Below are 23,436 nucleotides of genomic sequence, written 5' to 3' on the forward strand. Positions count from 1 at the left end.
CGTTGCAGTAGTCTAATTTTGAAAGAATTAGTGCTCTGGCCAGTGTAGTGCAGTTGTGCATTGAAACGAAGGGTATAATAACAGCTCTAATTAGCTCGCAGGTGTAACCTCTGGGGTAGGCCATGGAGTTGACCTGTTTGGTGAAGGAGAGGGTGGCGTCTAGGTAGAAACCTAGTGTTTTAACTTCTTTGGAAACTGATAGTATTGCCATCAATATTGAAGCTGGTGTAGTTGTGGCCGAGTTTGTTCAGGTTGGGGGTTGTGGCGAGGAGTATGAGTTCAGTTTTATCATCATTCAGGCATAGACCATGGGTGGCCATCCATGCCTGGATGATGAGGTGCACTCTGTTAGCGGTAAGAGGATCTATGTATCATCTGCATAGTTGGTGTAGGTGATACCAAGACCGTTGAGATCATCGAAAAGGGGTTTCGTGAAAATATTGTACAGGGTCGGGGAGACACAAGAGCCCTGAGGCGCAGCCAAGTCAAGATGGTTACATAGGACTTTATGGTCTACCAAATCGAACGCCACAGAGAGGTCGAGTAATAGTAGCAGGGCGGTTTTTCAATTGTCTCAGAGTGTGTCAATTTGGGCCTTAAGGTCTATCAGTGCTGTTTCGGTCCCGTATAGAGGTCTGAGGCCTGACTGGCAGACTCCTAAAAGATGGTTTTGTTCCAAGTACTGCTGAATTTGGAGATATGCAATCCTATCTAAGATTTCGAGCAGGAAGGGAACTGTGGTGATGGTTCTGTTAGTGGGTATGGAGGGGTCTAGTGTTTGTTTTTTAAGGAGTGGGGGTACCCAGGACTCTTTAAGGTTGCTAGGGATAGTGCCAGTGGAGAAGGATGCATTGATAAGCATGGAGATGAAAGGGGATAGATCTCTTGCAGCGTCTTTGATCATTTGGGCAGGGCATGGGTCACCTTGGCGATTCAATGGTTTGAGGGTGAGGATGAATTTTTCAACCTCTAAGATGGATACTTTGGAGAAGCTGAAGTGGCGTAAGGGTTTGTGTGAGTGTGTGGCCGTGCTAAGTTTTGGGGCGGAGTTGTGAAGGTTTTCTTTTTTATTGGCAATCTTATCCTGGAGCGATGCTACTTTGTTAGATAAGGCTTTTTGTATGCTGGTGCACCAGTTTTTGTCCTTCACACAGTTATCTGGCACGGGGATCGGAGTTTCGATTTCTTTGAGAATTATGAACAGTTCTTTTATGCTCGAGTTAACTGGCAAGATTCTCTTGGAGTATTTCTTTCTTGTAGTGGGACCGAAACACGTTTAAAAAAAACACGTGTCTGGGGTTGCTGTTGGTGCTCTTGTTCAGAGGAGAATTGCCTAGGATTTCGGTGCTGGACTGGCCCAGGGCAGGACAAAGGCTGATATGTTTTGGATATTTCTCCTCTGTGAAAGCTAGTGAGCTAAAGAATCTGTGTAAGGCTCTCGTAACCAGGACTAATGTCCGGCAGAGGGACTCCCAGGACCCCCCTTGTTTTTTGCATTCACGTTTACTCAGACATGAAGTCTGGGATTTGTAGCGCCCACTCACATAATCACTCTGAGCAACCGAACTTCAAAGAACCTTCTGACAATGGTGCTGTGACAACTAGCCCTTGCAGCGTCATAACTGGCCCAGCTCTGAGCCTCAAAGGACCACCACCACATGGCCTGCTTCCAGGTCAGTAAAGGGAACTACCATTTAATATGTTGTTAAATAAGAAATAAAAGGCATCAATAAATGTGTATATATGGGATCATGTTTTCTTGAATATCTTTTGATAGTTATGTCGTAGCAACTTAGTTTTTCAAACTGAATAATTTTTTTTAAAGTACTGCTGAATGTAAAATGATAATTATTTGTAATTTGTTTCATTATACAAAGTAGACTAATGTAGACATTTTTGCACAGAAACATCACACGTCAGTAATTCCTAGTGTCTGTGTGGGATAGGATAATATTCTGTGATGGGAATTGAATATTTATGTGAAAATATCAGGGAATAAAAAGCAAACATCTGTCACACACATCGTATGTCGTGCCGAGATGAGACACATTATTTTATTCACCCGAGTGACAGCAATCTGGTGAATGAATTAATAACTAAATCACATGTGAGGAACATAATGTTTAAGACAATCACAATTGTATAATGTAGAAAACTCCAAGTTGACATCACATCAAATAGGAGGGGAAAATGGGTTTAGAAGTTATTGCCATCAAACTGCAATCCTCTATAATATATCCAATGAGTACAACAGGGATGGTTTAGTGTGCTGCCACTCTTAGAAAACTGTACAATCACAGACGGACCAATGGAAATCGAGAAATGAAACACCTATAAAGGGTGTGGTTTCTAATATATAAAAGTCCAAACCCACAGATTAACTGGGACTCAGTCACTCACTGATTGACAGACTGGAAGAAGGAGATAGATAGAATTGACAACCGGAGAGAGAATAGAATAGTCTGCCTTTCTCGGACACATCTTGGACATCAATGGACATCCTGGAGAGTTGGAATTGTTTGTGTCAAGACAGTTGTTTTCTTTATCAAAACAAAGAAACCTTTCATTTTGTCGCAAGGAGGAGAAGAAGAACAAGTTACTTTCTTACCTGGGAACGTTCTTTCGATGGGATGGTCCGACGACGTATTCCATATCTATGACAGGTAATCACCACAGCTGTGCTGCTTCGGAAACTTTTTTCGGCGTCTGCGTCCTGCGTCGATGACGTCGATGCGCCGTCGTCGAGGACCTCCTCCGACGTCATCCGATGTGATAAGTAGGACGCACGACGCCGTAGCCTCAGTTGTAGTTTTTTCCCCCAGAACGTGACACATTAGTCAACTGCCAGTCAGACACAAAGCCTTGTGGAACGTAAGCTGCAATCGCAAAAGAAATTCTGCAGCGGGGATGACAGGGAGGGAGCGATATGGAATACGTCGTTGGACCATCCCATCGAAAGAACGTTACCAGATAAGAAAGTAACTTGTTCTTCGAGGGGATTGGGTCCTCCGACGTATTCCATATCTATGACAGACTCCCAAAGCAGTACCAGAGCAAGGAGGAGGGAAAGAATTTAGAATCCAAATTTAGAATTGCCAATCAAATAGCAGAGCAAAGGACCGCCTTGCCAAAGGCCAGATCCTGTCCCTGGATGGAATCGAGGGAATAGTGACGTACAAATGTATGTACTGAAGCCAAGGTGGCTGCATCACAGATGTTGCGAATAGGAACACCCCTCTGCAGGGCAGTAGATGCAGCCATACCCCTAGTAGAATGGGCCCGCAAGCCAGCAGGCGGGTCCTTACTCGCCAAGCGGTAACACTCCGAGAGGGCCAAAATAATCCAGCGAGACAAAGTCTGTTTCGTCAGAGCCTGTCCCAAACGCTTTCCAGCGTAACCAATAAAGAGTTGATCGTCCACTCTGACCCGGGACATGCGTGAAACATAAAAGCTTAAAGCTCTCCTAGGATCAAGCCTATGGAGCCTCTTCCTTACCAGGATGCGGAGGAGGATAGAATGCCGGAAGAACAACCTTCTGGGCCAAATGAAATTCCGAAACCACCTTCGGAAGAAAAGAAGGACAAACTCTAAGGACAACCCTGTCCTTATGAAATACAGTAAAGGGTGGCTTAACTGAAAGTGCCTGTAACTCACTCACTCTGCGAGCGGAAGTAACCGCAACCAAAAACACAGTTTTCAGAGTTAACAGCCTCAAAGGGCAAGAATGCAAAGGCTCAAACAGAGCACCCATAAGAAACTTAAGAACAAGGTTCAAATCCCAACCGGGCACCAGGAAAGGTGACGGAGGGAACACATTAGTGAGCCCTTTCAGAAACTGTGAAATTAAAGGGATTTTAAAGTAGGAACACTCTTCAGACGAGCGCTTAAAGATGGACAGCGTCGCCAGGTAACCTTTAATGGTACCCACTTGCAAGCCCCTGTGGGCCAAAGAAAGTAAAAAGGACAGAACCATGGGGATGCCACATGCAAAAGGATCCACATTCAGAACTCTGCACCAGTCGCAGAACTTACGCCAACGGTACAGAGACTTTGTTGCTGGCCTTCGGGCCGAGAGCAACACCTCCATCACGTCTTCAGGGAGGTCCCAATCCTTATACCTCAACCTTTCAGAAGCCAAGCGTGAAGGTTGAGGGATCTGACCTCTGGATGGAGAACCTGACCCCCCCTCCCGTGAGAGCAGATCGTCTCGGTAGGGAAGACGACGTGGAGGGCAGATGGACAAGTCGAGAAGGTCCGGGTACCACGTCCTCCGAGCCCACGCCGGAGCAATTAGGATCATCCGGGAATCGAACTTCCGTAACCTCCGCAGCACTTGCGGGATGACGGGGACTGGAGGAAACGCGTACAGCAGCGGGAATGACCACTCCACCACAAACTTGTCTCCTAAAGCTCCTTTTGGAGGAAATTCCCGCGAGCAGAACCTCTCGCACTTCCGGTTGACACTGGAGGCGAAGAGATCCACTTGAGGGGTCCCCCAAAGGGCGAAGATCTCCAGGAGAATCTCCTGAGCCAACTCCCACTCGTGAGAGATCGTGCTCTGCCTGCTCAGAGCGTCCGCCGTCACGTTTTCGACTCCGGCCAGATGAACTGCCGAGATCGAAACTTCCTGCTGGATGGCCCAGAACTCGAGCTGCATCGCCTCCCTGCACAGAGGAAGTGACCCTGCCCCTCCCCCCCCTTTTTGTTGAGGTAGTGCATGGCCACTGTGTTGTCTGTCAGGATCAGGACATTCTGTCCTCGCACAGTCGGCAGAAAAGCCTTCAGGGCTAGCCTGACGGCCCTCAGCTCCAACAGATTGATATGGAGTCTGGACTCCGACGGAGACCAACGACCGCTGACTGTCAGCCCGTTGGCATGAGCTCCCCATCCCGTGAGGGATGCATCCGTCACGATCGTCACCTCCGGCCAGGGAAGCCAACATGGAGCCCCCTTCATCAAGTTGCCTTCGACGGCCCACCACAGAAGGTCCCGGGCGACCGAGGGCGGCACCTGAACCGGGTCCGACATCCTGCCGGAGGACTGCGACCATTGCATCTTGAGTGCCCACTGCAAAGATCTCATCTGCAGGCGAGCCTCTGGCACCAGAAGAATGCAGGATGCCATGAGGCCGAGCAACCTCAAGAACTGGAACGCTGGGAGCGTCTGGGCATGCTGAAACTTGTGCACCATCTGCTGAATGTGAAGAGCCCTCTCCTGGGGAGGAAAACACTGCCCCAGGGAAGTGTCGAGCACTGCTCCGATGTACTGGAGCCGCTGTGTTGGCGTCAAATGGGACTTCTTTAAATTGAGGGAGAAGCCCAGCCTGTGAAGGGAGTGGCAGGTGACGGACAGATCCAGGACTTGCTCGGGAGAGCTCCCCCTGATCAACCAATCGTTCAGGTAGGGGTAGACGTGAATCACCCCTTGCCTGAGATGCGCTGCCACCACCACCATGAGCTTGGTGAAAACCCTCGGGGCGGAGGTCAATCCGAACGGCAGGACCCGAAACTGAAAGTGCGAGTCGCCAACCGCGAACCTCAGGTACTTCTTGTGCTTGGGATGGATCGGCACATGGAAGTAAGCATCCTTGAGGTCGAGAGACACCAACCAGTCCTGAAGCTGAAGGGCCTGGAGGACTTGAGAGAGAGTAACCATCTTGAACTTGTCCTTCCTGAGGAGTTTGTTCAAACCGCGCAAGTCCATGAGGGGTCTCAATTCCCCGTCTTTCTTCGAAATCAAAAAATAAGGGGAATACCATCCCTTGTTCCTCTCCGCTACAGGCACCAGTTCTATGGCGCCTTTCTCCAGCAGGGCTTGAATTTCCTGCGCAAGGAGCGGATCCGGACTCTGCAAAGAGAGGTTCCCCGGTGGATTGTCGCGAGGCTTGTGCCGAAAGGGAAGACAGTAGCCGTGGGTTATGATCTCCAGAACCCACACATCTGAAGTAATGGCACGCCACTCTACAAGATGCTGCGCCAGCCTTCCCCCAACCGGCGAACCATGGGACATGGCCTCATGACTGAGTGGTAGCGGCTGCGGCGTTACCTGAGGGCAAAGAGGCAACTGCCCGAGCGGCCTTGGCACCACGGGTACCCTGTCGTCCACCTCTGGTACCCCTGCGTTGGCCTCTTTTGACTGCCAGCTCCTCTCGCTTTACTGAAGGACGAGTAATAGCGAAAGGAACCACCCCTCCATTGCTGTCCCCTAGGACGAAAAGGCAGAGGTTGGCGAACTGCAGCGCCCAACGACTTCGCTGCAGCTTTTGAGGTCTGCAACCTCTCAAGGCTCTCGTCAGCCTTGCTGCCAAAAAGGTGTTCACCGTCAAAGGGCATGTTGAGGAGCTGGGACTGCACATCAGGAGCAAACCCCGACTTCCGCAACCACGCAAACCTGCGTATCACGGTGCTCGCCGCCATGGACCTGCTGATGCATTCAGCCATGTCCAAACCCGACTGAACGGACTCACACATGGCATCCTTACCATCCTGGACCATAGCAAGGAAACCATCCCGTTCGTCCCCTTCGGGAATATGTTCAGCCGCTAACGCAACACAGTTCCACAGAGTGTGTGTGAAACGAGACAAGGCACAAATGGAGTTGGCCGTCTGAAGCGCCATACCACCAGAAGAAAACACTTTCTTCGCCCAGCCATCAAAAAGTTTGTCGTCCCTATCAGGAGGGATGGTAGGGTACGACGCCTGCTTTGCCGGGGCCGTGGCCGCCTGTACCACCAAACTCTCCGGAGTGGGGTGCCTGGTCAAGTAGCAGGGGTCGCTACTGGCTGGATGGTATTTTCGCGACAAGGACCTGCCCACCGCCGGGACACTCTCCGGAGCAGTACAAGCCGCCGCCACCCTTCTCTGTAGAGCCATATGAAACGGCAGTACCGGGTCAGTTGGGGGACCAACATCAAGGATGTCCGTGAGATCATCCTGCACAAACTCCCCTGGGGGAGCAGACCATCCCAAGTACTCGGAAACCCTAGCCATAAGGCGCCGGTACGAGGAATTGGCATGAGAGCCAGGCTCAGGCCTACAAAACTCCACCTCCGGAGAGGTGTCCAGTCCACTGGCATCATGCAGTGACTGCCTCAAATCGTCAAACTGACTATGGCCCGAGACAATTTCATCTGGAACCTGACTAGGAACCAGGCCATCAGAATCCTCATCCACCTCCGAAATATATTCCAGGTGGCGAAAAGAGGGCACCCGAGAGTGCTTGCTCTTAACCAGAGCCTTCCTAGGAGGTTCCCCCGTGCCACGGGGTAACTCCGACACCCCGGCCTCGAAAGGCATCGAGGGCGTCGAGTGAATCGGCGCCGGCGTCGAGAGAACAGGCATCGGCGCCGAGAGGATTGGCGTCGACGTCGAGTAAATCGGCGTCAACGTCAGATGCAGCGCCGCCAGCATCGACGGCGTCGACACAGTCCTCGAAGCCGGAGCTCCGAGCGTGTCCGACGACCTGAGCGTCGACGACTTCCTCGAAGAAGGAGCCTCGAGAAAGCCTGTCGACGCCTCAGACGTCGATGTCTTCCTCGAAGACATCACAGGTGCACACGGTCTCGAACGCGTCGAGGACCGGGACCTGGAACGGGTACGTCGAGAACGAGTCCACTTGTCCAAACGGGACCTCTCCCGTGACTCGTGCCGACCACTCTTGCGAGCGGTGTCTCTCGACCTCTCACGACCGACCCCACTCGGGGGCGCGGACGGCTTAGTACCCTGCGACTCGAGAATCGCCAGCATTTTCTTCCCGAAGGAAGCCCATTCCTCCGGCGTCGCACGGCTGGTGGGGTAAGCGACGTGCCGGGCAGAGTCCTCAGAAGAGGACCTGGAAGACGACCGCTGTCGGCGCTTCCGAGAATGCCTCGAAGAGGCCGAGGAGTGGCGAGACCGACTCCTAGAAGGAGACCCACGAGATTTCCGACGATGACGCGGAGAGTCTCCTCTCGAATCATCCGTCGAAAGCCCCACAGACTTCGACTTCCGGGGCTTAGACACCCGACCTACCGACAACAACTTCTTACTTTCACGTAAGGGTTTGGACGTGAGCGACTGGCAGACGATACAGTCATCCGTGTCGTGGGCCTCCCCGAGGCACGAGAGGCAGGCGTCGTGCAAGTTCGTCACTGACATCTTGGACCCACACTCCCCGCACTTCTTGAAGCCCGGACGCGGGGTCGAAGACGAAGTAGAAGACATCTTCACACGAAGGAGATTCTCACAAAAACGAACAGGTTCGAAGAACCGAGAAGAACAGAACAGAAGAGTCGAGGCGTTCACCGAGATTCACGAAGCAACACGTTCGCGGAAAAAACGGAACTGAGGCTACGGGCGTCGTGCGTCGTACTTATCACATCGGATGACGTCGGAGGAGGTCCTCGACGACGGCGCATCGACGTCCTCGACGCAGGACGCAGACGCCGAAAAAAGTTTCCGAAGCAGCACAGCTGTGGTGATTACCTGTCAGATATGGAATACGTCAGAGGACCCAATCCCCTCGAATAGCCTGCATATAAAAGAGGAACTTTAGATGATTGCAACCAACCACGCATGAACAGGGTTGGACAGAAGCCACATTGAGGCTCTTGTACCAAAGCCTCACAGTTCACCTTTAGTCAGGTGTTTTCGTCAAGAGTGCTAGGGCCAGTTAGTGGCAAGGATTCCGACTCAAGAACGTTATTTTAGATTTTAACATCCCATCCTTGGTTTTTACTTTGCTAGGTAGGGAACTTCCCTCATAGAAACAGGGCAAGTTAGACATCTGATCCCTTTATTTAATAAAATCCTTAAAAGGGACTCCCTTCTGGTACTCCACAGGAGGTATACTTTAAAAGGCAACAGATTAAATCCCAACCCGTATTATTTGTGAAAGTACTGAGGGGGTATATCGAATGACTCTACATCCTGGGAAATTAGTAAATATTTCAGAAATATGCTTCTGAAAACCTTTGATTTGATCAAATAGACCCACATGGTGTATATAATGGGAGATCCCTTACTCCCTTTTTGTCTAATAGCCAAGCACAGAATGGTGCCATATAATATCTCACTTTGTACATGCCTAGAAAAATAATGTAATTGAAGTAATGTCCTGGTTATATCACCGAGTAGGGTCCTATTCCTGGCTCTGAAACACTCAAAAGAAAAATGGTCAAGGGATTTTAATTGTAACCCGTTTTTCCCACTTGAAATTCTCCATTGAAAAATGACAAATGCACACTTTTACACAGTAATTAAATAGAAACACCATTAAAGGGAACCACGAAAACAAACATACACGTTAAATATACATTTATGTGGTCTGGAATATTGACATGTCTATTGAATAAGGGAGAGGTGTTCATTTGTCCTGACTCCGCATTTACTTGTACACGCATGGCAAATGTGAGCTTAGTGTAACCCAAATGGGCAATTGGTGATGTGTGTGCTTTAAAAAGCCTACATTTAATTTAAATTCAGCAGTGATAATTGAACTTACCAACATATTCATCATTCTTCATTGTAGTAACCATTGACATTTCATCAAGAATGATGCAAATGTATAATTTATGTATAGATTAAATTGGTTTGATTATTTACATTTGTTTAAATAAATAGTCCTCCTGTGCAGTCCTGCATGTTGCTTGTGCCAAAAGCAGTGGGCGGCTGCCAGGAATCAATACTGTTAAACAGGTATATCGTAGTGTAGGAGGAGGGCTGGGAGACGATATGCATTAAACAAAATAATCCCTTTATTGTCAGGGTAAAAGGCAGTTTTGCCCCTTTCGCTTTAAAGTCCAAACTATAAGAACCTTCTTGGGGTTGTATGAAGTTCATTTATCTTCCTGGAATATGGAACAACTTTTTTCTTGCTTCCGAGTTTTCCATAATAGGCCCAGCTATATCCTTTGTCGTCCTCTGGTCTGGATGTTTCCAGCAAAAGGCAGAATACTAATGACACAGTCCTCTTGTTCTTCTTCATGCTGATAGATTTTTATCCATCAGCTGTGAATTTTGGATACCGAGGCTTGAGCCTCATTACTTCATCTTCTCGGGTTGAGTATGTAGTCGTGGGTTTGTATTCTTCTTGGTCTGCGTGGTCTTGTCACAGTAGAGCTGGTTTCACAGGGTCTTCACAGTGATGGGCCTAATGACACACTATCGTAGCAGTTCCCTTTTGTAGTATCGTGTTGTCCCGCCACCCAATCAGGAGCCTGAACACTGCTCGGCCTAAGGCTGTGAGCCCCGCTGTCTTGGGGGACCTTTGCTTTTGCCATGGCCGCCTTAGCCCAGCCTTTCCGCCACCCCGGTTGAGTGACATGCGACTTCCTCGTTCCCCCAGGTATCGGCTGTTTTGCCTCGCCCTGGTGCAGAAACCTCCATCTTCCTGTTGCTGCGTGTTGTCAGTGTGACGGGATCGGCGTAGCCCACGAGGGAGGCAATGTGCAAGTACCTGGGGTGGGTTTGGGTCCATAGTGTAGTTATTCTGCCTGCTTTGCTTTTCCTGATACAAGGGAGGGGACGGTATTGTATATAGTTCCCTTCCTGACACGCTGGTGTGTCTCCCAGAGCGTTTGCGTTGGATGCCATGGGCAGGTCTGTACTTCTACGGATTTGTCAGTTGTCAGCGTCGGTCAACAACCCCCTCTCCCAGAAGGTGGTGTCCCCACGCCCAGAAGGTGGTCTTCCCTCGCAGCGCGGACTAGTTACACGTAGGCTCACAACAAAACCTTTAAAAAATAAAAATTGTGCGCGCCTGCTTTGGGGTGGAAAATTCCCATGAACGAGATGTTGCCTAATTAAAACATCATACACTTGGAAGGGTCAGGGATAAGAATGTCCAACTTGGATGGGTTCAGATAGAATACATTCTTTTACTCCAGTTGTCTAGTGCAAGAATGCAATTTTTGAAAGAATTTCAGTGGTAGGGTATCGCCAGACCATTCAAGCAGGATTTGTGTGTAAACCCACAGGAGTGGAACAAATCTACAAGCAGGCTGTTAAAAACAGTGGTGAGAGCACCAAACCCTGTAGGCACCCCAGGCCACTCTGTATGGCTCTGAGAAGAAATGGAGCATGTACAACCTTTGTTTATAATAAAAGACTCAATCCACAGTAGGGCTATCGCTCAGATACCCACTCAGCTGTTACTACAAACAGCTCAACTTTAGGAGGGTATCGCTGATTTGAAATGTTAATGAGGGTCCAATGAGAAAGTCTTCAGCAGTGGTAATAATAATAGTAGTGTATCCAATTCGCATTGTACAACAACTTGAAGGAGCGAGGTATTAATGTTTATAAAAATAATAGCTGCCCGGCTGAAGCGCAAGCTGGTAAACTGTTTGTAATAGCAGATTGGTAAACTATTAAGTGGGGACCGTGAGGCCCGATGGGAAACTGAGTGTATAAATGTTGGCTAAAGAGTAACTGTAAATGATCAAGACAGAGTTTAGCTGTGCTAGGATCTTTGAGTTCTGCTTCTGTTTCTGGATATTAATATGCGAAATAGGTTTTGGTTTTAATATGTTTTTATATTTGTATTATTTGTTAATCAAAGACAGATGATGTTGGTTTATTACACAGCTACGCAGTAGAATTGCCGACTTGATCACTGAATGGGTTTTTATAAAAACAGAACAACCTAAAAAGAGTTTTCAGATTATTTTTCCTTGAGACAGAACTGTACTGCGTAGAAGCTCAGTTTGGCATTCAGTATTGAGGCTTTACATGCAGATCTTATATTTAGAAATGTTTTTTCTGCTTTCTGATTAAAAGTGCAACCATTTATTCCCAAAAGCATGCTTTTCTTGCTAAACTCACACTGGGTCAGGTGTAAAAAGGTTGCTTGCTTTGTTTTCCTTATTTCTAGATCTAATTTTCTTAATGGGAAGTGAAGGCATTAGGAGAATTGAGCAAATTTATGACTTTAGTAAGTTCTGAAATTTTGATTCTAAATTATTGTGATTAAGAATATACAATCAAGATGATTCAAGTGTCTCCTCCACTGTTTACCGTTGATCTAATGTGTTTTCATGAAAGGGTACTGCAGGCAGGTAAAGGGAATTGTAAAATGGTTTGACAAGGCTACTGGCAAAAGTCTAAAGTGCAGCAACAAATCTGTATAGGCCCAATTACCTGTGGTTCCAGATTCAATACTTCAAGATTGTAAAGATACTGTGTCATTGGCAGATTAATGCCTGCTGCCATATATTAAAGCCACCGAGTACAACACGGAATGGATATGTCATTGAATCTACTACTAAGTCCCCAATAAGGCCTCTTAAAAAAAACAAATTCTAACAGTGCTGGTAGTAAATAGGCCAGTAAGAAACAGGATGTACTGTAAAAGAGTAAAACTGTATTTTATCAGTACTGACTTTGAGGCAGTAATCAGATGGATACTTACAATGGAGGCATTAATATGGTTCTTGGAAAGGATGCCAAGACCGCCTATATGTTTGGTCTGACAATTACATATAAGGATCTGATATTCTTTTAAAATCAAATCATTAAATAAAACAAAACTCTTCAGTGATCATGTGTCTGTATTATTCCATTAGCTCATTGTCTACAGTGATTTTTCGATCTACCATAAGCATAGAGGAAAGGGGATGGGGTGTAAGAGTAAGTACAATTAACTACAGCGCCTACTGTACTTGTAGTACACAGACCAATTTCCATTCTACGGCCCTCATTCCGTTGACTCCAATGTCTGTCCATTGCATGGTGATCAAAGGACTTGTAGTTGGGGCACTGAGCAAGCATGTGGGACGTTGTGTGCAGCAGGCTTGTCTGCACGCACCACAGCACTGTTTTTGGAAGGCAATTACTGCTTCGCAACAAGCTTTCATTCCCATCCCCTTCACGTGACATCTCAGTAAGGAGGAAAGATGATTATGGACTAGAAAAACAGACTTCATTCTATTTGCATTGTATTATTACTGAACATCAATTGATCAAAGTAAACGATATACCCCCATCACATGGACAGCTTTTTAGGTCACATTTCTCTTGTGTGAACTTCAAATACATAATTTAATCAGAAAAACATCATATACTCGAAAAGTCTTTTCTAATCCTCCCCACTCAGTCTGATGAATTACCCCCAATTTCTTTCTGACAACACCTACCAACAAGGAAAATGATGCTCCTAATCTCCTTGCACACTTTTGAATTTGCACGGGCATCTCTTATTTGTGAATACCTGTCTAAAAGCATTACCATGTCCATGCCCTCATGCCTTATCAAAAATTTAGCAGCAGTTTTTTTCCCCAATGGGCTTCAATGTCTCCACATAGCCACTACAAACACTGTATTCAGAAGCCTAATGTACCTTGAAGCCTCAGGAAACACACACACACCCTATGAAAATGCAATTTTAGGGTACACACCCAGAAACCTAACCCTCGGGTTTGATATCCCCTCCCCATCCCCCCAATACATTTTAGCACAAATCCAAATGATGTGGTAGAATTCTACTATGGTTTCTTTGCATCACAGGCACAAGTCCCTCCATTCTTTTCTGCAATCTATACCTAAAGTAATAAACCCCATGAAGATACTTGTATTGAATAAGTTTAAGATCGCAACTCCTCAGCATTTCTGTCACATTAAAGTGTCTTGAAAATCATATTCCAGGAGCTCTCCTACACCACTCTCCAATTTGTGCCTTACTTCCCTAAATGGCTTGGCATAGCTGAGGAGGCTGCAATGGCTGAATATAGAGCAGAGTGCTTTGTCTTGCATCTTTGATTCCAACACATTCCATTTCAGTCGTGGAATGTGCCGGCAGATAAAAATCACCTACAAGTTGAGCTATTAGTGCATGTTTAAATGGCAAATATGTATAGCTAGCAGGCCCGATCTACAGCTGAGGCAGCAGCGACCTCAACATAAGTGTAGGGCTGAAGCATGTAAGCTTCATGTGCCGTACCAGTACGTGAATGGCTTCGTACTGTTGAGATTGCATACATTCATCATCTTCCGTGAGAAATGTGGTTTCTGTAATTGTCATGAGAGATTTGCCATGATGTGATGGACAACGTCATTGCGGACACTAAAGAAGAAGAGACGTACACTGTTTCCTGTCACACACATTACTACAAAAGTACAGTATTGTGTCACCTGCATGACTCCAAAAGTGAGTGCTGCTAATGTCCACTTCAGATTTGTAGCATGCTGTTAAGTATGCTGAACATTTGCAACAGACACATTTCCACAAATTTCCCTTTTATAAATATGGAGATTCTGCACGTGGTACAACGTATTCTGCCTACAGCTCTTGAAAGCTCTTCAGAGCTCCATTATTAATGTTATCAACTGATTGCCAGACCCGCTTCTCCACCAAATGCCTGAATCCTCTGAACACATTTACTACGTTGAAAGTATTGCCACTCCAAAGGTGAGCCTGGGGATCACCCTTCCCATACACCCGACTGTTGAATGTTTCCATTCCTCCACTATCGTTGCCTACATATGGGATACTTCTATTTTGACTCTTGCCCTATACATCTGCTCCTTTTCTTTGTCTCCTATATCCTACATTTCAAGTCTCATGACATAATTAAATGCCATTTTAAATTTCTAATCATTTACCATCCCAAAAGGGATGCCCAGTAATATAACGTGTATGTTTGGTAAACACAGCCCATGCTCTTGTACATCATACAAACTGTAAAGGTATTTTGTACGTACTGTTCAATTTTGAGATGGCAAGCAACTTGTAAGGTGGTAAGGGCTAGGTTATAAGGCCGCTGCTGTTTAAACTCCTTTCAATTGGGGGATTCACTGCACTAAAAGATGTAACAAAGTAACGTGTATGCTTATTTTGTTGTCAATGCAAATATCTATGAAAAATATGTAATTATTTGAAGAGGCTGATTTTGTAGATTAATACGTATGCTGCATGTGATGGGCCCATTCTACAATAGAATGTGGCAATGTTTCAATGCATAGAACACAATCTTTCTTGCATATACAGCAGTGGAAACCACACACTCCGTACCATCTCCGAAATCTGCGCAGGTGTCCCCGTCACCGCCAGCTGCTTCCTCAGCCTCTGCATTCCCTGTGCCCACCTCGTCCTCGGCTCCATCCTCCTCACAGGGAGCTGGATGATTGGGCAGGGGATCATGAGTGACAGAATGGGAGAGAAAGGAGGATGGGGCAAATGTGAAAAAGTATGGGGAAGAGGAATGGCAGAAGAGAAGGATTGTGGCAAAAAAAAAAAATAATTCAGTTAATAAAGATCAAGTAAAAACTGAAAAGTAACGGTACAGCAGAAGTCCAAAGTGACAGCATTGACAGGGCGTTTTGTTCAGCTTCCGGCCTTGGCTGAGTTCACACACAGAGGCAAGGGAAGAACAGCACTCAAAGTGAGCTAGGATTCATACAGAGTTAGAAAAGGGTTTCATGCACCCAGAAGCTTGTGAAGCAGTTTTGTGACATGCAGTACTTAACAAAAAAGACCTTCAAAAAAGGTGCATCTAACAAAGTAAATAAGGTGTTTTTGGGGACGAGCACAGATGAATGACTTTACAGGACAACTCCCAATTTTCATACTGCTGAAAAATAAATAAAATTGCAATGCTCAGACTTAAACCTATAAAACAGCTAGTTTCAAGCAGTTTTGTTTTCTTGAGGCGTAGCCCACAAATCATTTTTCCTCTTAGCTACACTTCACACCTTTAAAAAAGTCTGATATTAAAAGAGAACCAAATCATTCTGTAGACAAAAGGACATACACGTGTTGATTACAAATCTAACTCTCTCCCTGAATATATTCATTTGCATGCCCAATGTTCTGTGTTTCAACACTTAGGGATGTGAATGACTGGAAAATGGCAGCAGTAGTTTGTAAATAGGCTTGAGCTGTGTTGTGGTCTGTTGGGTGGGTTTGCTTCAAAGTGGCTTTGGCAGAATAATACCAGTAGATGTGAAAACGTACCTTTTGGTAAATGTGTGTTTACGGCCATTATTTCTCTTACAGATACTTTTAAAATGCACAGCTGCAAGACTAGCAATCAGGAAACATTTGAAAGCTACACTGAGCGCTAGGTTGTACCAGTAATACCAAACAATGGCTTACACCTGCAATGACGTAATGATGATAACGCAGTTATTACTAGCACTAAGGGCAACCTTTTCCTCATTACTTCTTAAACAGAAGTCTCACCTTGAAAGTGAACTGGAAGATTCAAGGTTAAAACCGAAAAGAGCAGTAGCAGTGTTTCCATAAGAAACAAGGTTACTGATGAAAGTACAATTCTGCTGCAGATTGTTTGCTCTTGGTTCCACTCCTGCAGGGGCTGCACATTTTGGCTGTCCAGATGTTCTGGAATACAACTCTGATAAGCCCTCACCACCATAGCCAATAGCAAGGAATCAATGAAATTGTAAATGCAGAACATCTGTAGAGCCACAGGTTGCAGACACATACCATAGAGGTTGGAACAAGTAACTTACCTGTAACTGTTGTTCAGCATGGGTCTGGCAAGGATTCACATGCTCATGAATAGTCCCCGTCGTCAGGCTGGGAATCCTCGGTAAAGAAAAAATCAATTTCAGTTTCGTTTCTGAACTGTCTTTCTTAGTAGTACACTGGTCTCTGGGTCATTCTGCCCCCAGCCAATGACTGCCCTCTCCCTAAGCCCCTCCCCTGGCAGCCATCCTCAAATTTGGTAGCCGTAAAGTGGCAGTAGGACCAAGTGAAGAGCCGCAGAGGGGTAGGAGGGAGACCCTTGCTGGAGAACAACAGTTACAGGTAAGTAACTTGTTCCTTCTTCAGCATCGGGTCTGGCATGGATTCACATGCTCATGAATACAAGAATACATAGTAGTACACACATGCACAACCACGGGAGGTGGCAAGGTTCAACATTAAGCATTTAATCAACTCAACATTAAGCATCTCTTAACTCCTCACCAGGCCCACCTTCAGGCGAACAGGTTGCGCAGAACTGCTTGGCCGACTCTGGACTCCTCCCTGGAATCCAGGTCAACGCAGTATAATCTCGTGAAGGTGTGAGTCGACCTCCACGTAGCAGCCCTGCAGATGTCCAGCAGGGGCACACCAGATAGGAACGCTGTGGTAGCAGCAATCGCTCTGTTCGAATGGACTCTCGGACGGCCAAGCAACAGTCGGTTTGACAACTGGTGACAGTGCACGATGCAGCCAGAGAGCCATCTGGAAATGGAAGCCTTCGAGAGGGGCTTCCCTTGCTTCACAGGTCCAAAGTTCATAAACAGCTGTGATGTTTTCCCGAAAACTCTTCGTGTGGTCCACGTAGAACTTCAGCGCTCTAGCTACATCCAGCGAGTGCAAAGTCCTCTCGACCGGTGACGGGAAGAAAACAGGTAACACCAAGGGCTCGTTGAGATGGAAGTCTGACGTCACCTTGGGCATGAAGGATGGGTGCATCCTCAGCACCACCTTCGTCTTGTGGAAAGCCAGGTATGGAGGTTTACAGGAGAGGGCCTGGATCTCTCCCACTCGTCATGCGGAGGTGATGGCCACAAGAAACGCTGTCTTCCACGACAGGAACTTCAACGGTGCAGAATGCAGAGGCTCGAATGGCGGCCCCATGAGCCTGGTCAGCACTATGTTGAGCTCCCACGCCGGGGCCAGAGCCTTCACCGGCAGGAACGATGAAGAGTCCCTTCATGAACTCCTTCACCAGGCGATGGGACCACAGATGAGCGCCCCGGAGTTCTGGTGTAGCGGGAGATAGCCGCCAGATGGATTTTGATGGAGGCATGGCCAGCCCCGCCTTGGCCAAAGACAATAAGTACGCCAGCACTTGAGGGCCGTAATCCGCAGAGGGTTAATCTTCTATGCGCTGCACCAGACAGAGAACCTCTTCCACTTATGTTCATAGCACTTAAGAGTTGAGGACGCCCTGGCCTTTGTAAGCACCTCCTTGCAGTCCGCTGCAATATCGTACCCTCCAAACTCTAGTGCTAGGCCTGCAAGTTCAGCGACCCTGGGTCGTGATGGAGGATGGCGCCTCCTTTTCTGGCGAGGAGATCCGCGTCAGTCGACAGCTTGATCCGGGAGGGCGGAGGGGAGGGGGGCTCGACGTTGCCAAGTCCAGGAGGTCCGGGAATCAGATCCGTCTCGGCCACGCCGGTGCGACGAGGCTCATCCTGCACTGTGACCTCTTGAGTTTGTTGATGAGTCGCAGCAGCAACGGCGGGAACGCGTACAGGAACAGGCCGTCCCAGGGAAATGAGAAGGCATCGCCCATGCTCCCCGGCTGGCAAACCTCCGGCATTTGGGTGTTCACCGCCGTCGCGAATAGGTCGATCTGGAGAATGCCCCATTGTTGGAATAGCCGACCCACTTGATCCTGCCGCAGCTCCCACTCGTGGCACGAGCGCAGCTCCCTGCTGAGCGAGTCTGTAATGGTGTTCTTTATTCCTGCCATGTGGAAGGGCACCAGAAACATCCCATGGGGGACGGCCCAGTGCCACAGATCCTGGGCCTCCTCGGATAGGGCTGGGGATCTGGTGCCTCCCTGCTTCCGGATGTAGAAAATCATGGTGGTGTTGTCGGTGAAGATCCTCACCACCTTGCCCTTGAGGGACAGGAGGAACGATCTGAGAGCCCAGATCACGGCTCGGAGCTCCAGGATGTTGATATGTAGTGACCTCTCCTCCGGGAGCCAAAGGCTTCTTGCGTGGAGATCTCCGGTGTGCGCTCCCCACCCCTCCAGGGAGGCACCCATCATCACCGTCTCCTGATGCGCCGGGGTCTGGAAGTCTGCACCCGCCATCAGATGCGCGCGGGTGCCCCACCACCGGATCGCTTGGCGGAAGGCCTCGTTGAGTGGGATCCTGTTTTCGAAGCTGCCCGCCGCTTGCATCCACCGGGCGTCGAGGAACTCTTGCAGTGGCCGCATCCGCAGTCTGCACAGGCGCACTAGGTAGATGCACGAGGACCTCATGCCGAGAAGGGAATTGATGGACCTCACCCTGGCAACATCCATGGCCAACAGCCGCTGCACCTTGCTCATGATGGCCTTCGTCCTTTCCTCCGACGTGTAGGCCAGTCGCGCCACTGTGTCGAGCTTGGCTCCCAGAAACAGTGCGACCTGGGATGGAACCAGGTGGGATTTGGTGAGGTTGATGGAGAAACCCAGATCCGTGAGCAGTTGGACGGTCTTCGCGGGGTGCCCGACGGCGAGTTCTCTTGTCTTCGCTCGGATGAGCCAATCGTCCAGGTAGGGGTGGACGTGGATCCCCTGCAGGTGCAGCCGCGCCGCCCCCGGTGCTAGGCACTTGGTGAATACCCTGGGCGCCGACTTCAATCTGAAGGGAAGGGCCTTGAATTGGTAGTGCCGTCCTTGGGCTACGAATCTGAGAAATTTTCGATGTCCTTTTAAGAATGGGGATGTGAAAGTAGGCATCCTCCAAGTTCAGCGACGAGAGGAAGTCGCCCTCCTCCAGCTGCCCCAACACATGCTGTAGGGTAACCATCCGGAACTTCTGAGCCTTGATGTACTTGTTTAAACGACGAAGGTCCAGGATGGGTCGCCAACTGCCGATCTTCTTTCTTACAAGGAAGTACTGTGATTAAACTCAAGAGCCCCGGAGCTTCTTTGGGACGAGCTCGATGCCTCCTTTCTTCAGCTTCGCCTTTACTTCCAGCAGCAGTTCAGGGACATGGTTTTCCTTCCTGGCCACGGGTGGAATGCGGGGGCACCTCTTTAGAAACTCAAGAGTGTGCCCGCGAGCCAGGGCATCCAGCACCCATCGGTCGGTGGAGATGGACTCCCACACGCTGACGAACTTCGCCAGCCGGCCTCCCACCGGGGTGCTCAGATGGGGGCCCGACGCTACGGCCGGTTCAGTCCTGCTTGGAAGCGGCCTTGCCACCTTGGCCTCCTTGGCGATGACGACGAGATCCTCCTGACTTGCTGCGTACTATGTAGGCCTCCTGCGATGAGGAGCGGGCCGCCTGGTGGTACGTCGAGGAGCCGCCGCCGAATCCTTTGGAGGCACCTTGCTTGTCTCTGGAGTTCCGAAAGGGCGGCCGTCGTTGCTGCAAAACCCCCAAGGCCCGGGCCGTCTCAGTGTCGGTCTTGATGGCCTGCAGCGACTCGTCCACTGTCTTGCCAAATAGGTTATTCCCGTCGAAGGGCATGTCCAAAACTCTGGTTTGCACATCCTGGTGGAAATCTGTCACCTTGAGCGAGCCAACCACGCCGTAGAAGACAAACACTGTTGCCCAACTGGCGGAAGCCGGTGTCCGCAATGTCCATGGCCACCGTTATGGCATGGTCTGACACCACCTCGCCCTCCTGCAGGATCTCTAGGGCCTCCGCCCTCTTGTCGTCCGGGAGGAAGTCCAGCAGAGGTGCTATATTAAACCAAAGCTCCCTGTCGTAACGGGCCACAATCGCTAAGACGTTGGCCACTTTAATCATCGTCGCCGCCGCCGAGATGACCCATCGCCCCATCTGGCGTCCAGTTTCTTCCCCTCGCCGTCCGGGGGGCGGGGGGAGGTGGAAGACGAAGCCGTAGCCCCTGCCGCTGCCTAGACGACCGAATCCAGGGTCAGCTGAGCCCTAAGGCACAGAGGGGCAGAATCAGGGCCCTGGTTCTTCTTCTCGTACCGGTCTCTCTTCGCAGGAGTCATGGACAGGTTCTTCAGGAGCAACAGCCCCTCGTCCCAGATGCCGTCAACTAACGGGACCGAAAGGACAGTCTTCCTATTGGTCTCACGCCATTGATAGAGGAAACCTTCCTTCTTCTGTTCTTCGGGGCAGAGCGCGAAGAGCTCGGATGCCCTGGCAATCATGGCGTGGAAGGAGCCAATTTCGTCAGGCGGGGAGGGCCGAGGTGGTGGTGATGGAAGGTCCATCCCGTCGGCACCACCGTCGTCATCTGTCCCCGTCGTAGCCGTCTCCGTTCCTGTGTCCTCCCTAGGATCAGGGGAAGGGGATGAAGGCTGTGAGGGCCGCGAAGGCTGGAAGGGCAGGGGGGGGATGAACTCTTCTCCGCTTGCTTGGAGGGCTCCCCGACGGGCCAGGTTCCGCTGGATCGTCCGTTGGGGGTAAGGGCAACCTGGTCCTTATCTCCGTACATGGGAAACCTCGTCGGCACCACCATCGCTCTCTTCGTCCGCCTCGTCGGGATCCCTCCCGTGGGACCGGACCTCCTCGAACTTCTTGTTGAGGATCTTCACGACCCCAGCCAGCTCCTCCTCAGAGCCTGAATCCGTGTCCATGATGCTACCACCCCCCCCCTCTTTTTCCATCCGGGTTCTCACGGGGGTCTTATCATCGATGGGCTGAAAAGAGGATTCCCTCTGCAGTGGCAGGGAAACTCTGGGCCCCGAGGTCGCCCGCCTCCACTGGGGTAGCCTCCACAGGCTTCGCCAGGGCTGCCACGACTCCCTTGATAGAGGCCTTAGCCGGGTGAATCAAGGCCTTCACGGCTTTGCTCCCCCTCGGCCGTTTCCGTTAGGATCGACCAAGGCTTCTCCAGAAGCTTACCCGGGTTCTCCGATTTCCTCTTCCCCGAGCCAGAGCATTGGCTCGTGGTTGATGGCGTTGGCGAAAGCACGCCCTGCCTTACAGCCGAGGAGCCCGACCGTTCGGCGCTCCCAGTGCCCGCGGACTCGCTGTGCTTAGCCTTTTGTTGGGCCCCCGTCGCCGGAATGCCCTCAAAGGACTTAGAAGACCGCTCGGACCTCTTCTTCTTCTCACCTGCTGGGCTCTTTCCTTCCAGCCAGTTGGTGAGGTGGATATGCCGATCCTTCATGGTCCGTTCCGACATGTTCTTGCAAAATGCACAGTCCTTCTCCACGTGCGTTTTGTCTTTGTGCAGGCAGTAGAGGCATCTAGAATGCTCGTCCTCCTTGAAGACATTCTGCAAACCGCATCCAGGGCAGTTCCTGAACAGCTTGGATCCGTCCTGGCGTCGAGTTTCCTTTGTCCTGGGCCATGTCCACGGGGTAGGCCTCAAGGTCTTCTGGAATCCTCCAAGAAGCGTAACTTGATGAGGACTTCACCCTTGAGGGGCGCAGAAAATTCCGAAAGACCATTCTCGGTCTATCTCCTGGACAGTAGTATTTTCTGCTTGCTTTTGCTCATTTATTAGATGGACGACCTGTTCTAAGAGAACTCTAGTTCAGTGTGCGTTCTTGATGGACTGCCTTTTGGGTGTCCCTCACTTCGTCTGGTACAGGTATCAATCTTAAGCTCTTTAGGTGGACCAGCTCTGCATGTGTATCTGAGCTTGTATATGTATTTAGGAGTATATGTATTGCAAGTTATGTCAGTGTTTTAATTATTCTGTGAATTCACATTCAGCCCCCTCCTTCAAGTGGTATGCTCCGCTAATTTCAATCCAACAGATCCATAGCTTTTACGTTATAAGGACAGAATAGAAGCAACTTCACATTGGCCCGTACATGCAACCTTGTGGCAACTCCACAAGGTCCTCTATATTGCAGAAGTGCACTATAAAAAATCCCATGCCAAATTACATACATTCTTTGTTGGAAATGCTGGTTCTTTGAATGGAGAAACCATAACTGAAACACTGGTTCTTGATATATAGTGTCCTGCAATGTCAAGAGATGGCATCCAAAGTGGTGTTGGCTGTTCCATCAGAGGGGCATATTGTTTGCTTTACTGCAAGATTAGTCTTAGAAGATGGCCTGTGAAATAGGCGAATACCTTCCATGCAGAATCTTCTTGGTGGCTTAGGGCTTTTTGGGTATGCCTTTTTGTTATATTATGCAAATGTGTAGGTTCTCCAGCATGGGGTCTGGCATGGATTCACATGCTCATGCATATTCCCCGTCAGGCTGGGAATCCTCGGTAAAGAAAAAATCAGTTTCAGTTTCGTTTCTGAACTGTCTTTCTTAGTAGTAACCAATCACTGGTCTCTGGGTCATACTGCCCCCAGCCAATGACTGCACTCTCCCTAAGCCCCTCCCCTGGCAGCCATCCTCAGAGGTTTACCGCACGTTTAAGTGTTGCGAGTCCTTGTGCTATAGCTCTCGAGCTTTTACTGCGTTTTGTGATTTTTCAAAGAGTTTAATCTCATTTTTTTTGGTCAATCGAGCCTCAAGCTCCACCGTTTCGATCAACGGGGACCCGTTTGGGAATTTTCTACACCCATCAAGGGCGAAGTCCTCGTCGAGTTACGCTTCTTGGAGGATTATACTTTTCTACACTGCTACTGCTCTCCCCTCTCCACAAAGCCACTGCTCTCCCCTCCACAAAGCCCCTGCTCTTCCCACTACTACCACTCTCCACACTACTACTACTCTCGCCTCCCCCCTCTCCACACTACACCCTTCGCATCACCTACTCAGGGAAATGGTGTCCTGCGCTCCCTTCCAGTGATATAGTATCTTGCTAACTCACTATTTTCACCCCCTCCTCTGCACACTTCTAATTGCACCCCACTCCTGCATCCCTCCCTACAAGCCTTACACTCT

At 49.1% G+C, this 23,436-nt stretch overlaps 1 protein-coding gene across 19 annotated transcripts in view; it reads right to left on the minus strand.

The window, feature by feature from the left end:
- The window catches only part of MICAL3 (microtubule associated monooxygenase, calponin and LIM domain containing 3), a 2,299,897-nt gene that overhangs the window by 458,417 nt on the left and 1,818,044 nt on the right, over positions 1 to 23,436 (minus strand). For all 19 annotated transcript variants that reach the window (XM_069628665.1, XM_069628668.1, XM_069628663.1 and 16 more), the window contains one exon: positions 14,986 to 15,090. In XM_069628665.1, the coding sequence (XP_069484766.1) occupies positions 14,986 to 15,090 (105 nt within the window). The remainder of the gene's footprint in view (positions 1 to 14,985; positions 15,091 to 23,436) is intronic.

This window comes from Ambystoma mexicanum, chromosome 12 (genome assembly GCF_040938575.1).
Source record: "Ambystoma mexicanum isolate Mex_15411 chromosome 12, UKY_AmexF1_1, whole genome shotgun sequence".
Taxonomy (NCBI): domain Eukaryota; kingdom Metazoa; phylum Chordata; class Amphibia; order Caudata; family Ambystomatidae; genus Ambystoma; species Ambystoma mexicanum.